Raw genomic sequence first — 15,086 nt, 5'->3', positions numbered from 1 at the left:
ATGGAGTGCAAAAGTTGCAATTTACTGAGTTGAGGAGAAGTAGTGAGACCACATCCGTGATCACAAAATATGTATGTGAGAATATAAAAGTAATTTAAATATATTTTATTTTAATAATAAAACTGGCTGTAAAAGATGACCAAAACTTAGTTTTGCTATGTTAAGTGCAAATCAATGCACTTAGAACAAATCCTTATATAAGCATAAGAGTATTAGGATCTTAATACAAATTATCTAAACGTTGATAACTAGCAATATTGAATATGTATGACACAATCATGAAACCAAAGAAGTATGAGTTATAGATGTAACATGTTTATATATACCTTCCATGTCTTTTTTTGATAACAATATATAAATTTCAGATCTTTTCACCATTTATTTCAATATAGCTAGAGTCACGATTCGCGCATCTACAATGATCAAGATGATTATTTTGTAATAATAATATAATAATCGTTATAGTAATAATAGTAATAATTATTATCATTGGAATTTTTACATAAAAATACAAATTACAATTTGTTGTACGAGATCTGTGAAAGATCAGGTCGTGGCTCTGCCAAAAACAAACTCACTGGCAGAGTGAATAATTGATTGAAATAAATTTATAGTCTTGTTCTTGGAGATTCTATTTATCAAGCACTGTACAGTTTTGAAACCTGAGAAAGTTGTATTACTGAAATTTAAAATTCACTATTATTGCTTTGCGATATAAAATATCAAAAACGATTTCTAATCGATTCAGGAAAGCTTTGGACACCCACATCAACGTAATTGTACGTTTTAGTAAAAATTCTTGTAAGTGAAATTTACACACTTCAATAAATGATTATTAATAATAATTAAAATAAAAATACATATTTAACTGAAATTTCAAGATTGATATTTTTACAAAAATTTTCTTTATGTAAAATACAGATGGGATTTCCTTGTTCAATTGGCTGTAATATTCTAAATGCAATGCAAAGATACGTATTAATATAAGCAATAAATGGATTGAGTTTGCTAAATTTGTATACCGTATTTCTATTAATATATGTACTGTATCTTCATTTTTGCTTTGAATGATATTCAAAATTAGATTTTTTTTTACAAAATAAATCGTACATATCTTCAAAAATTAATAATTATACATAAATCCTTATGTATGAACCTGTATACGATTTAGTCAAAATTGACAAGATTCAATTATTGATTATTGTGATAATTATTAAAGATAAATAAAAGCTATTTATTGCCAATTCCTATCTTAGATCATCACAAAATCTCGACCTGTGTTAGACTTTTCACTTTCGGAACCTTCACTACCCTCTTCTCCTTCTCCTAATTCAGATGGAGGAAACTTGTTTTCTTCGCTAGATAAAATTTCTTCAATTTGAGTATATTCTTTAGATAATTCTTTAATACTAGATTTTTTCTCTCTATAAAGGAAATGTAAAATAAGTACAACGTATTCATAATAATAAAAGTCTTGTATGTCTGATATTTTTATATTATAATAAATTTCTACTTACAATTGTGTTGATGGTGTCTCTTCAGTATCAGAGTCCTTTTCTTTCTTTTTCTTTTTTTTACTAACTTTTTTGTCACTTTCAGATGTGGAGTCATAATATTCATACTGAAAATATATTTATACATGCATTCATTGCATTTGTTAGATAATATAAAATTAAAAGCTGATAAATACTTGATAAAGTGGCCAGAATGAAGCAAAGAATCCGACATCTGCAGTTAAATTAGGCAAAAGCCAAAGATGGCATTTGCCAAGTGTTGGAACCCATAAAAGGCAAAATACAATTAATCTAATAATTGCTAATGCCAAAATGATTACAAGGAATCCAGCAGCTGCAACACTTATATAATATACACCATGACGGATTGTTAATGGCCACAATGGGAAGAGACAAACACCAACTGCACCTAAAACTACAAGGCCTCCAAAGAACCAGTAGTATATAGGAACTGTTTCATATATCCAGACATATGCATCATTGCAGTCAACAAAATATTGTTCCATATGCATTTCCAAACGTACCTACATTAATTAATAATTTTTTAAATTACTTACTTTTCTGTATCTTTTAACATTTATTCCTTTCAGCACTAGGATTCTTGATAATGTATATGCACTGTTCATTAAACATTTAATCTGATAGCATTTTGATTGAATCAAGTATTTATCTTTTAAAGAATGTACTTGAAATTATTTTGATACTATGCTATAAAATACTCAGTGAAATAAAATAACATAAAATAAAGCAAATAATAACATTGAAATAAGATATATACACAAATTCATATATATAGATTGATTCTACTTCTTAAACTCATATATGAATTCATAGTACTGAAAGGATAATTAATAATAACTTGTCTATAAAAAAATTGAGTATATCACTAAATAAATAAACTATCACTTTTGTCTAAAATTTACCTTTGGCTTTTTCTTCTTTTCTTCAGTTTTATTTTCATTATCTTTTTCACCTGTTGCATCTTTATTTTCTTTAGCCTCTTCCTTTTCTTTTTCAGTAGATCTTTTTTCTTTTTTGTTTTCTTTTACCTTTTTCTTTATTCCACGTATTTTATATAGTTCTTCTTCAGAGATTACTACCTTTTTTGCTCGATGAAAGAATTTATGTCTTAACATCAAATCTAGAAATTCTGTAACCTGTTCACGTGTCTCAAATTTAGTTTTACTCCATGGTGAATTTTCCAATAAAGCATCAACTGCACGAGTGCCAGTAAAATATTCAACATTGTGATTTCTATCAAATTTTGTTTTTTTCGATGGTACATTGTTACGGATCCATTTGGCCACTGCATATTCTTCCTTAGATGGTTTTACAGGGGCAACTTCATTATCTACGCTCGATGTTTCTTGCTACAAAAAATTAAAGCTTAATTTTTTACATTTCCATAATACTTTGTAAATATTCCATTAAATACATATAAATTATAGAACTAGATATAGATTTCATTATTATAAATTAAAAATGTCTTATTTTTTTTTGTGCAAAACATTAAATTCAATTGTAATTCTTTATACCGTACAAAAAAACAGGACAGTCAAAGTTTAGACGATACAGATGGTAACTCGTATATACCGGAATACAGTTAAAACGATTTTCGAACGTCTATGTAAAGAAACCCCATAACGTAAATAATAAGTTTCCACGGAGAACGAAATAAAGTAGTTTATTAAGGAGTAATTGAATCATATAATTAAAGGTAATTCACGAATTTTAAATAGAATGAAAATGATTTGTTTGCTACGTCATCCGTTGGATTATGTTACAACACTTATCCATATTGTCACGTGGTTTGAACTGATAAAATAAAATGAATTTAACATCAAACGAAATACTATACTTTCAGTCACCAAATAAACACCACAATTTATATGTACTGTTAAATAATATTGTAATAATTGTAGCCATATGTGATGCTTACATCCTTGCGCTTCTTGCTTTTCCTACGTTCCGCCATGTTGTAAATTCCGTTTTGCGCTTGCGTGCTAAACTTTATCTACCCATCAACAAACGTGGCATGTGCTTCTGCGTAACATGCTAACTGTAGTAGCCGGCTATTTAAATATGTACGCATATTGTTTGTTTTAAGAAAACGGTATAACTAGTTTTTTAAATACATTAGTAACCTAATTTCTTCTAATTGTAAAAATGCTATGGTTATCAGTATTTCATATTATATTTTATGATGTTTAATAATTTTTATGTATTTTATAATTTTACTTCAATACACCTGTTTATAAATTATGGACGCATTTTGTCCTTAATAAAAATTTGAATAATTTACATTTCTTGTTCTTAGCCTTTTGATACATATTCGTGTACAAAAATATATACACATATATGTAATATTAAATTAATGATGGAAAAATTCAGATTATTACAAATATTTCAAAACGATGAGTTTTATTAGTAAAATAATGATAGAAGTGGAAAACATGAATGAGTTAAATACAGATTATTAACATACATATAACAGCATACATGTATTTCTAAAAAATAAAACTGTTTTTCCTATTTCTATACCTCTATAATTCTATGTGAAGTTAGCTGTTTATGAATTGAATATTTTATGATCAGCTGTTACATGCAATATTTGCAATTGCATTATATGTTCTAGATTATATATTGAGAATTATTACTAATAAGAGTAATAAGCATTAAAGTTTTACATTAATATATAAAAGTGAACATCTGTCAAACACTTTTCTATTCTGCAAAGAGAGATTTATTTCCAAGAAAAGTTTCTAACCTTAAAAATGAGTGCACCAATAAGTACAGCAATGGATAATTTAACAGCTGCAATTAGATCTAATATTATTCCAAATCAAGAATATTTATTGCAAGGATCTGTGTTAGACAGTGCTGTGGAAGTATTGCTTCATAGATTACGTGGTTTATGTGATAATGTAGATACTGGACCAGAAACATTTAATGATCATGAAATGTGTTTTAGCATCAGGTATATAAAATAATTTTACAAATATTACTTTATTTATGAATCTACGTCACTACTTAATGCTTTATATTTTAGAGGAGCTGAACAACCATTACTTTTACGTGTAAGAAGAGCATTAGATTATCAAGATATGCCATGGCAATTACGTTATATCGGTCAACCTGAATTGGGTGACAAATCAAGACCTACAATCGTTAGAAGTAGCTTAGATATAGCAACTAGTAGTACTGTTGTTGACTTTTTAACAGAACTTGGATGTAGGCTAGATTTTGAATATATTGCACGTGGTTATATGTTTCGTAAGGGTAGAATGAAGGTTACAGTCTCCAAAATATTTAAGATGGGACAACAAGGAAAAATACCTGAAAGTATGGAAGCAATATCTCAAAGTTATCTAGTGGAATTGAGTGTTTTAGCACCTAGTGGCCAAGATGCAATAGCTGAAGATATGAGAATTTTTGCAGAGCAATTGAAACCCTTGGTACAACTTGAAAAAATTGACTACAAAAGATTTGTTCATTAATATAAAAATTATAAACCAGTATTAAATTTCAAATTATATTTGTGTAAGTCTTTCTATAAAACTGTATATATAAGGAAATTTTTTATAATTACAACTATACAAGAAATAAAAATTGTTATATTTTCTATAATTAAATTATTATTCTTATATTTTACGTGTGACCTATACCATAAATTTAATTATTATGGAGTAACATATATACATATGATACGAGAAGAACATGCACATTATATGAGTACATAGATATTCTATTGTTTATATGAAGTAAATCAATACAGAGTATTTATCGATTTTCATGAAAAATTATATAACACTGTCATTTTTTTTAATAAATAATTAAAAGCTTTCTTTGGTTATAAATGTATGTTATTGTTTAATGTATTCATTTTATTGCATAATATTTACAAGTAATCTATAATTAAAATAAGGATAAATATTTTAGATTTGTATTAACAATCTAAATATTACTCAAACAAATTAATATTTTTTAAGTACAGGATAGTAAACATTTAAAAAACATAATCATTAAATATTAATACGTGATGCTAAAGTAGAAATAAACTTTCATTTGACTAGGAAGTAGAAAGCAATATACGCCAATGCCATCTTAGAAAGGAGGCCACGGAAGAAGATTAACGCTACATACGCCACCATTTTGTGGGCATTTCTACTTGTACAGTACGAGCGGAAGGTTGTGTGTTACGAGACTACGAAATCTACCGAACCAACGTATACATTTAAGTAAGTAAAATATAATATTTTATCGAAAATAGATATACATTTGTTTATTTGTACTTCGTTTTGAAAATATTACGCGAAAATAAGGAAATTACTTCAAAAATTCCATGGCGTCAGTTTTTGTTCCGACAAATCCTAAAATTATTTTGTAATATTTATACATTTATGCAAATAAAATCAAAAACAAAATAATATTTGTATATAGCAATAATATTTCAAATAACATACGAGATCTACATTCCTGAATAAATTCCGAAATAATTAGCCCTCGTTACTGCAGTAAATTGAGAGCACAACATGGCGGTATACCGACTTTCCCTTTTCAGTATAATCGACTAAGTTTTGTGACTGACTCGATTGTAGATTATTGAGGTTATTATATAAGATTAACTTGATTATGAAGCCGGCACATGCAAAATGGATACCGCTTTTTAGCTGTAAATACTGTATACAGCAGTATTATTTTCGTCACCGGTCGATATTTTTTTAGTATAGGTAAACTGACAGTGGGTGTCGATTTATTCTCATAGGCCGTAGGCCATAGGTTATTGAATTCGATAATAGGTCTATCAAGGATACTACCTATTTATATGAAACACTTCAATTTTCAAAACATACGTACTTAAACTATTGATTCATTAATCAAAACTTATGTTGATAATTTGAAATTTATTTTGTTATTAATAAAAGAAAATTTGTTCTTTATAGACACAATGTCACGTTATCGTGAATGGGATCCTTCATGTAAGGTTTACGTTGGTAATTTAGGGAACAGTGCTAGTAAACATGAAATAGAAAGCGCATTCAGTAAATATGGCCCACTTAGAAATGTATGGGTTGCAAGGAAACCACCTGGTTTTGCATTTGTGGAATTTGAAGACCCACGAGATGCAGAAGATGCAGTTAGAGGGTTAGATGGAACGTAAGTATTATGTAGTAATTATTATATTTATATACACACACACATATTATTGTATATTGTTGTATATTGTATATATATACATATTATGTATATATAATTAATTAATATGTAATAACAGTTTTATAAATTTTAATAATAAAAATCGTTTTGTATTTTTTATTATTTTGTAGACGCTGTTGTGGGACCAGAGTGAGAGTAGAAATGTCCTCAGGAAGAAGTAGACGTGGAGGTGGAAGGAGATCAGGTCCAAGATATTCCAGGTAAGAAATCTTAAAATATTGAATATCCATGTTTTACAGCAACATTTGAGCTGCTGCAGATGGCTAAGTGTCTCACCAAGTAGGTATTACAGTGCAGTTATCAAATAAGAATGTCAAGAAATGATGCACGGGTTTCGGTGAATTTATTTATGCACAAAGGATGTAAATTGTTTTTTTTTTTTTTTTTATTTTATATAGGAATGCAGATAGAATATATTATATACTATATTTATTTGATATTATCGCTCTTCTGGCTAGTACTCTTATGCAAATTGCAAATTAAAGATTTGATACATTGAAATAATAATTGAAGAAAAAGTTTCTTTGAGTATCATAAAATATTTTTATATAAAATATGAAAATTTACGAGGTTAGCCGAAGAGCAACCAAATACATTGCATGGGAAACCTAAACGGGAGATGCTAGGGTAAATTTTTAGTTATGGCAGAGGTAGCGATCTCATATATAGCTCATTTTTTCCCATTGTAATCTCCTTGTGAATATGCTTAGCAAACAACAGGATTCACATACCATATATCTTTTTGACAAACTTATAGGTCCAGATCTTGCAGTCCTCGAAGGAGATCACTGGGTCGTTATCCAAGGTAAGATTTTCCTAGCCCTGTTAACCGCAATTTTCAGGTGCGAGTAGACAAAAGAAAGAAATCAAAGCGAAACATGGCGATTGGCAACATATGAGCAGTCTGAAACATACAACAGTTTTTCTTAATTTTTTTTAGGTCCTGGTCAAGAAGCCCACGCAGATCGCCGATAAGCCGATATTCTAGGTAATTCCCTTATGTTTCATAATTTTATCAAATTTTCAGGGCCTTACCAAGAACAGCCAATCTACAAATTGCAAGTAGGTATTTACAAGTACCGCTTGTATTGTGATCATCGCAATTTTGCACGCAGAATCACAATATATCATATAAAACATAGAATAATTCTGATCGAAATGTATTGAACACTGAGAATTGCGCAATTGTCACGATCGGCGGTCAAATATTGTTAATTGATTGGCATAAGTTGGAGAGGACAGGACTAAAAGAATAGATAGGCTGAGGACGAAGAAATAACTTATAAAATTGAACTAAGATAATCGAAAATTTGAGATTCAGAATTAGTTGGCAATTACGATGCTAGTTTGGTGCATAAAGAGAAGCACCGGTGGCAGATAAAAGTAAATCATAGCGGTGTCTGGTGTTAATTTTACCAGTTTAAAACAATTTGTTTCTAGTGCTTATTGTGGTCTTATTATAGTATCTTATAAATTTTATTTTGCAAATGCTTGGAATTAAGTTATTTGGTATTTGAAACTATGATTTTAACAATGCATAGAAATTATGTAATAAGCAATCGCAGTTGATCATTTTATTTGGAAAATTTTGTTATGTATTCAGGTACCAAATTAAGTAGAAGTTACACATCCAATTTAATTAAATAGTTCGTTATATAGTAAAAGATTTTGATATTAAAATTCACTAATGTGCAAATATCTCATGCACTTCGTATTTTGATCACATTTATTTATCGTACACGCATTGACGCAGTTTTTAATTCTTATTACTTTTGGTGTATTAGTTGTACAAAGTCGAATTTTATTATTTTTTTAAAATACGGTTTCTTAGCATACTGCACCATGCGTTGCGATAATTATATAAAGGATAATTTGATACATCCATCATATAAATTTAATCAGATCAGTTGCAAGTAGAGTCTTTTGTACGCATTAGAGTGGGCAGTCTAGGATAATCGTAATGAAAATATCACTGACGAGTGATACATGTGCAATTTTGTGAATTTGGATTAAGGAAAAAAGTCGTGTATACCAATAGTGGCCAGGAGTATGATAACTTTGATGGTTATATTGCTAAAACTGACGTTTGCAGATTCTACCAGCGTCAGCTCCTAGCTCTGCTCGTCTCCCCGCCACTACTACTACTACTGCTACTACTACTACTACAGCCACCGTGAAAAAAAGTCTAGCAATCAAAACTGAACAAAAAAAAAGCCTGCCTGCCCACTAACTTCCCAACCAGTCACCATCAGTCACCACCAGTCACCGGTAGGAGCCAAGTCGTCCGTCAGTTGACAGTCCGATGCTGTCCGTCAGTCCGTCTGTTCCCCTTCAAAAAGACTTCTTCGGGCTACCTCAACCTCTAGCGGCTAGGAGCATCGTGAATCCATCGAACAGCCGACGCGATATGAACGAATACTTCTGTCAAAATCTCGGCGCGTCAGTCCGTCCGTCCGTCCCAACTTCTACTACTACTACTACTACTACTGCTACTACTACTACTCGTCAACCATCACGTTAAACTTAGCCGACAACGCGACCGCCACTTCTCTTCGACTGAGCAAAGCAAAATGATCACCACCTACACACCATCCCACCACCACCCAACCAAGTACCACCACCACCAACCACCACTACATGTTCACAGTTGTCTGGTATTTCACCGATTTTCAAAGATTTTTTATCTTTTTTTTTCTTTTTTTTGTCTAATTGATGGTGTCATGTTCTCTGCAGTCCAATGACAGTTTCTATTAATTAATTATGTTTATTCAACAGATTTTTAGCAAACGGAATAGAAGACACTGGTTAATATTTCTTTTTAATTATTTTAGTGATATGTTGGTAGACATTGGACCAGGGAACTGCCGCCTGTTACATAATATGTATTTATCAAGATATATATTTACATATATATCTGTAACAGTTGTATAAATTTATTTTAACTAAATTAATCCTACTTTCGTTTATTGGTTTCTCATTATTGGTGAGATGTCATTTTGTATTAATTATTGTGTCTAACTAGTTTTATCACCCCTTAGGCAAATAGGAATTAGCCAGTCCTAATTCTATTACGGTTGCCTTGCGATCATTTTCGTACCTATGTGTTCAACGCACGACGTTCTGTTTCGTCTCATACATCATTTAATATAACTACGTTTAATTTTATATTATAATATTTTGGAGGAATATAGAGCGTGATTTAGATGCGATCTTAGGTGACATATATCTCAGAAAGTTAATACCATCTTAATGATAATGACACAAAACTTGAGACAAAATAGAACGCCGTGTATTAATAAATTGTTTTCCAAACTTTAATAAAAGTGGTATAAAATGCTTTTTTAATATTTTAGGTCAAGATCCCGTAGTCCTCGCAGGAGATCACTGAGCCGTAGCCGTAGCCGAGACCGCCGTTCTCGTTCGGATTCCCGTGACAGACGGTATTAATATTACCACAAATTAAAAAAACAAACCAGAAAAACTATATGTATAGAAAAGAAGCAGAGATCGAATCTTGCACTTGCAATATAAAGAAAATTGTCATCGTATGTGTTTTTCTACTGTTCAACGTGGAAGAAAGATGAAAGAAACTCATGAATTTATAGCATTCCCAGTACTTCTTAATTAAACAAAGTTTTAGTTTTCGTCTTCAGAGTTAATCTGCGATAGCATTCTGAAACAATCGTGTTGCAAGAATTCGCCTGTTCTATTCTCTTTACAATGAAATTCCCGGTTTCCAGTGCAAAAAAGCGATGTAGTGAATTTATATCGAGGATCAAGTGTATATTTTCTAAATGTTTTTTCTATTTACTTACAGTTAGGTGCTAAAAGTGTTTGAGAGAACGGATCGACTAAATGTGCCGGATGGAAGATAAAGAAAACCGATTTTATATGTACATAAAAAAGATAATCGTTACCACGCGTACATATTCTGTCGAAGCAATGATAATACGATTTAAAGACATTCATAAGTGATATGGAATAATCCACGTACATAATGTTTAACATTTAAGTTGTTAACACGTTGTACACGCATAAAACGTAAACGTGCGTTATGCGTAAATCTTAATTAGGCACATGTACCCAGGCGTGCGTAGTCGGTTTCACATGCACGACACATTTTCACAAACGCATACACATTACGTAACAAAGGTATTTTACACGCAACAAAATTATTTGTGATGTAAGCTATCGAGTACGGTAAATCTCTTACGGAACGTACTCATTGCTTCAAAGTGTACGAGTGAGACAGAAAGAATTCGGTTGCAATTAAGGACAATTATAACGATAAGCATAACAGTGGGACGTTTTTCATGTGAAGAAGTTCATGAAGAAATAGAAGGAACGGCCGTTTTATGTTGTATTAATTATTTTGTACTCTTACGAATTTAAGACTAAAATAAAAATGTATGGTATAATTATTTTGGCTTTCCTATTGCAAATAGCAGTTTGATGTTCATTAATAGAAAGTAATAAAGTATCAAAGTAATAGTACATCGGAGTCGTATATTTCATACTTCTTATTCCATTAAATATTCAGTTAAAAAAGAAATTATCACATATATATTGAAATTATTATACTTGGTTACATTATCTTTGTTAAATTATTGATTTCATTGACGCAGTGAATTCTTAAATATAAGAAACGTTTCCTAAAGGAAGCATGCATAATCGAACACCTTGTTGACAAAGATGATAGTCTCTTATGGGTAAAGCAAGGGTTTCATCTAGAAGTTTTAAAATTTCTAAATAAGATTTTAATGCTTCTTGGTGCTTCCCTTCCTCGAGATTTCTGGAAGCAGTTCTAAAAATGGCATCTGTGTCTTGTAACGCTTTTAAACCTTTGAAAATATTAGTATTCTTGCCACATTTGGAACATCTGATCATGAACTCGTTTGTGTCTGCTTTTATAGGTAGAACGTTTCCACATTCTTTACCAGTCTCGCATTTGAATCTGAAAGAAGATTGAAATATTTCATGCCTTTAATTTCGAGCCACAAAAGATTCAAGATTTGAAATAATCGTATCAAAATAAAGAATACCTTAGAATCGTTGGATCGATTTCTTCCAAAGTAGGCCAATGTGCTGTACATGCTTCACAGTTGCAATCGAACCAGTATTGTACTCTTAGTTTCCGTTTCCGTTCAGCTTCGGGAGTAGTTGTAAAAATTGGGCCGTAGTTTTCGGAGATTTCCTCTCCTGCTGGAATAGTGCGAATTGCTCGTACAACCATAGTGGTACCGATAAAATACCTATGTAGCCAGTGATGATTATTTACGATATACTATTTCATAATTACTATCCTAGTAATTAAATTATGAACGATTGTCATTATGAATTTCATTTATATTACAATTCGCAATCATAGGTTTCTATTTACCTGATGATACCAGGATTGCACGAATGATTAAATAGTGAAACTGTCGAGTAAACACCCCCACCAATAAATTTACTTTTAGCTTTTGCTAAAATATTGCTACCCTTTGGTACAGCTAATTCCGATATCTGAGAATGAAATGTAAATGTATAAATGCAAACAACGCACAAATATATCAAACTTTCGATTCTATACTTGATACTAGTTTTATTGAAAAACAAGAAAGGAAAAAGAAATAACACGACTTACTTCATGAGCGTTAAATTGTATTAACATTAAATTATGTAAAATTAAACTGCCTATGTATAATTCACCATCGGAGGGTGTCGCTTCCGCTGAATCTGGGGTTTTAACCCATTCGGGAAAGTAAGGGCTTCGTTTCAAAAGTCTCAATAGCCAAATAGCTATATAAGTTCTGTGGAAAAGATCTTCCGATGTTCTTTCATCCTCGTGAGTTACTGTACAATGAGAAACATAAATGGATATTGTGCATATATTTTTCTCAACGAATATCTATTAGTAAACGTATTTAGTATACTAAAAACATCATGATATTAGATTTATTCCATCAAAAGGCGTTCTTTTCCCATTTTTGTACGACTGTAACAATTGATCAATTGATTACTTAATCCATAGATAGCTTCGAAGTCATCGTGTCGACGAGGTCGCTGTGTCGAAGTCTCGAATCTCCCCTTCGTAGCCTTAAGCTTATCTTTGAGCGCCAATAATTCTTCGAAGGGTTTCTGAACGATTGCCTTTAAAGCTAAGAAACAATTTACAGAAGTTTCCGAGAACCATAAACTGGGTAGTATCATGCATTCGTTTTTATGAATCTCGGCATCCTTGTTTCTGCAGGGAATACTACAGTAAGCCACGAAGTTGCACGTGTCACAACTAGTTGGTATCGGTACGAATATTTTCTTGAAACAATGATGACAATTGGTGAGTCTGCAATGAAATTATACGAGTCATAATGTTAATCAAGTATAATTTCCCGCGCTGTTTCTGAACAAGTCATTTGACAACTGAATGGAAATCTCGAATAAGGATCTGAGGCACATTTTGGTCAAAGTTGAATTAATAGTTAAACATTGTTCTACAATTCCTGTCGACCGTTTTAAGACACACAGCTTGCAGACGTATGGTCAGAAGGCAAATCAACGTTGAATACAAGAAGCACGTTAGGTATTTGAAACTTATGAAATTTAAAACGTGCTAGTTTTTTCAATGTTTCTCGAAACGTGCTGAACGTGCTTGGACTCTTTTCGAGGTTTTTATTCAGTTAACCGCACCTGTATTCGGCCAACAAGACTGCACAATGTGGCCTTTCTATCACTAGCGTTTCGCCAGGTTCGATGTCTTTAGTAGCAACGGCGTGTCTACCAATGTTACCACCTTCATCCTTAATTTCAACCGCTTTGCTGCAGGAAGGATACAGAGGATTGCAGTCCTCGATCTTTAGAGTCGTCTTTTTAGGCTCCCTAATCTCTTCTTTCTGAGGAACTTTCGACGTCTTCTGTGCCAGCCGATTACCCTTGTCTATCACAGCAAGCATAAGTCTAATGTCTGCCTCGAGCTTCTGTTTCTTGTCCAATGATAGTTTCGCAGTGTCTAATGCTTGCAAAGTGTTCCTGAATGCTAGCACAGCCTCGTCGTGTCTTTTTAATCCGAGCAAACATCTAGCCCGTCTTTCTTGAATTTTATAATGTAACTCATGTGGATATCCGACGCGTAAAGCTTCTTCCGCGTCTGTTAGACCGTAACTGTACTCTTCTAGGTGGTAAAGCGTTGCCGAACGATTCGCCAATATAACGCCTAAGTCTGAGGAACAATTCGCAATTGATTCGATCGTAGTTTTTAAAGCAAAGTAAGTAAGTTCACATCGAATTTACGATTATACCAAAGATTCGAGACTTTCGCTGCCTGGTATCGCGCGATTATCGAAGTTGAGGCGAAGATCAAGTTAAGTTAAATTTAAAACGCATCGACATAATTCTAACATTGTTATAAAATCGGTGTGCGATGAACTGGGCGCGTTGACAGAGTAGCTTACGTAGAGATTGTGAAACGATCAATTTTACCGAAACGACGCGTAGAATGTTAACGTTTCAACAACATCAGATGAATAGCAGCGATAGTATCAACGATCATCAATTACCTTTCCTAGGTGCTAGCAGAACCGCGTTCGAATAAGATCCTAGCGCTTTAATAAATTCACCACGTCCAAAATACTTGTTACCGATATCCTTAAGTTTCAGAGCTTTCTCGCTGTTCTTCAGCAATTCCCCCTCTTCAGTAACTCGCACAGGCAGATTATAAATCACTGGATAACGCAGTAGGAAACGGATCCTTTCCGAATTTTCATTCAGGGCTATGAATTTTTTCATATCCTGCGGGGTAACCGCATTTTGGAGCGCCAGGAAATTTGACCGGAAGTAATCACTGACTCCACTATCGTCCTCCCCTAACATTTTTTTCTATGCTTCCAATTAACCTTCTGTTGCACAAAATACTTTAATGTGTTTCACGTACGTATATAGATAGCGTTCGATTCATGTGCGTTCACTGTAACACTTGCCGCAACTTCTTTTCATGGTTTACCGTACCGTTTTTTAGAGGACGGACTAATTACCAATTATAAATTTAAAGAAATCTTTCGTTTCGTTCGATGGTCCGTTTGATCCGAGTGAATGATCTCGATTGCTTTTTCAGTTGGTAATTCGCGATCGAATGACACGTTGCCGGTCGACGATGCTGGGACTTACTGGCATCACCCAAGCATCCAAAAACCACGTTCGTCTATTTCGGTACGTGCTATTTCTGCTGCTTCGAGTCGTAGATGTATGCGATACAACGAGGAAGCTCGATGGGAGCATGCGCAATTAACGTGTAATTAAATTGTTTTAGAAAGCGAGTCCTTTGATATGAACTTGTTGAGATTAGTGTTTAAAGCGGAGCCATTAATTAAGAGTTGTACT

General features: G+C 32.4%; 4 protein-coding genes across 11 annotated transcripts; 2 read left to right on the top strand and 2 right to left on the bottom strand.

Moving 5' to 3' along the window:
• Positions 1-459: 459 nt before the first annotated feature.
• Positions 460-3,604, bottom strand: LOC100647058 (translocation protein SEC62). Its single transcript, XM_012320533.3, has 5 exons — positions 3,454-3,604; positions 2,438-2,884; positions 1,691-2,038; positions 1,518-1,621; positions 460-1,424 (listed from the first exon to the last, which is right to left on the bottom strand). The coding sequence occupies exons 1-5, from the start codon at positions 3,487-3,489 to the stop codon at positions 1,253-1,255; spliced, it is 1,107 nt and encodes a 368-aa protein (XP_012175923.3). The 5' UTR covers positions 3,490-3,604; the 3' UTR covers positions 460-1,252.
• A 1-nt stretch (position 3,605) lies between these two features.
• On the top strand, positions 3,606-5,146 carry LOC100647177 (mediator of RNA polymerase II transcription subunit 18). 2 transcript variants are annotated; one of them, XM_048404061.1, is made up of 3 exons: positions 3,606-3,627; positions 4,150-4,491; positions 4,564-5,146. In XM_048404061.1, exons 2-3 carry the CDS (start codon positions 4,289-4,291, stop codon positions 5,009-5,011), a joined length of 651 nt encoding a protein of 216 aa, XP_048260018.1. In that variant the 5' UTR covers positions 3,606-3,627; positions 4,150-4,288; the 3' UTR covers positions 5,012-5,146. The 2 variants fall into 2 exon arrangements, with proteins under 2 accessions (XP_048260018.1, XP_003394162.1); XM_003394114.4 differs by lacking the exon at positions 3,606-3,627 and having other exon boundaries at positions 4,078-4,491.
• A 450-nt stretch (positions 5,147-5,596) lies between these two features.
• On the top strand, positions 5,597-11,152 carry LOC100647607 (RNA-binding protein 1). Of its 7 annotated transcripts, XR_007223320.1 has the most exons (8): positions 5,597-5,752; positions 6,458-6,671; positions 6,842-6,931; positions 7,489-7,536; positions 7,672-7,719; positions 8,824-8,999; positions 10,085-10,171; positions 10,549-11,152. XR_007223320.1 is itself a non-coding variant. In XM_003394118.4 (7 exons), the coding sequence occupies exons 2-7, from the start codon at positions 6,463-6,465 to the stop codon at positions 10,550-10,552; spliced, it is 486 nt and encodes a 161-aa protein (XP_003394166.1). In that variant the 5' UTR covers positions 5,597-5,752; positions 6,458-6,462; the 3' UTR covers positions 10,553-11,152. The 7 variants fall into 7 exon arrangements, 4 of the variants coding, with proteins under 4 accessions (XP_003394166.1, XP_012175925.1, XP_048260020.1 ...); XR_007223321.1 differs by lacking the exon at positions 7,489-7,536; XM_003394118.4 differs by lacking the exon at positions 8,824-8,999.
• Positions 11,153-11,217: 65 nt separating this feature from the next.
• LOC100647290 (SET and MYND domain-containing protein 4) lies at positions 11,218-15,039 on the bottom strand. The gene is made up of 7 exons (XM_003394115.4): positions 14,267-15,039; positions 13,401-13,929; positions 12,734-13,056; positions 12,358-12,566; positions 12,112-12,236; positions 11,774-11,983; positions 11,218-11,685 (listed from the first exon to the last, which is right to left on the bottom strand). The coding sequence occupies exons 1-7, from the start codon at positions 14,577-14,579 to the stop codon at positions 11,364-11,366; spliced, it is 2,031 nt and encodes a 676-aa protein (XP_003394163.2). The 5' UTR covers positions 14,580-15,039; the 3' UTR covers positions 11,218-11,363.
• Between the last annotated feature and the right edge of the window lie 47 nt (positions 15,040-15,086).

This window comes from Bombus terrestris, chromosome 3, assembly GCF_910591885.1.
Source record: "Bombus terrestris chromosome 3, iyBomTerr1.2, whole genome shotgun sequence".
Classification (NCBI taxonomy): Eukaryota; Metazoa; Arthropoda; class Insecta; order Hymenoptera; family Apidae; genus Bombus; species Bombus terrestris.
Note: the sequence above shows the minus strand (reverse complement) of the source record. Positions and strands in the feature narration are given on the sequence as shown.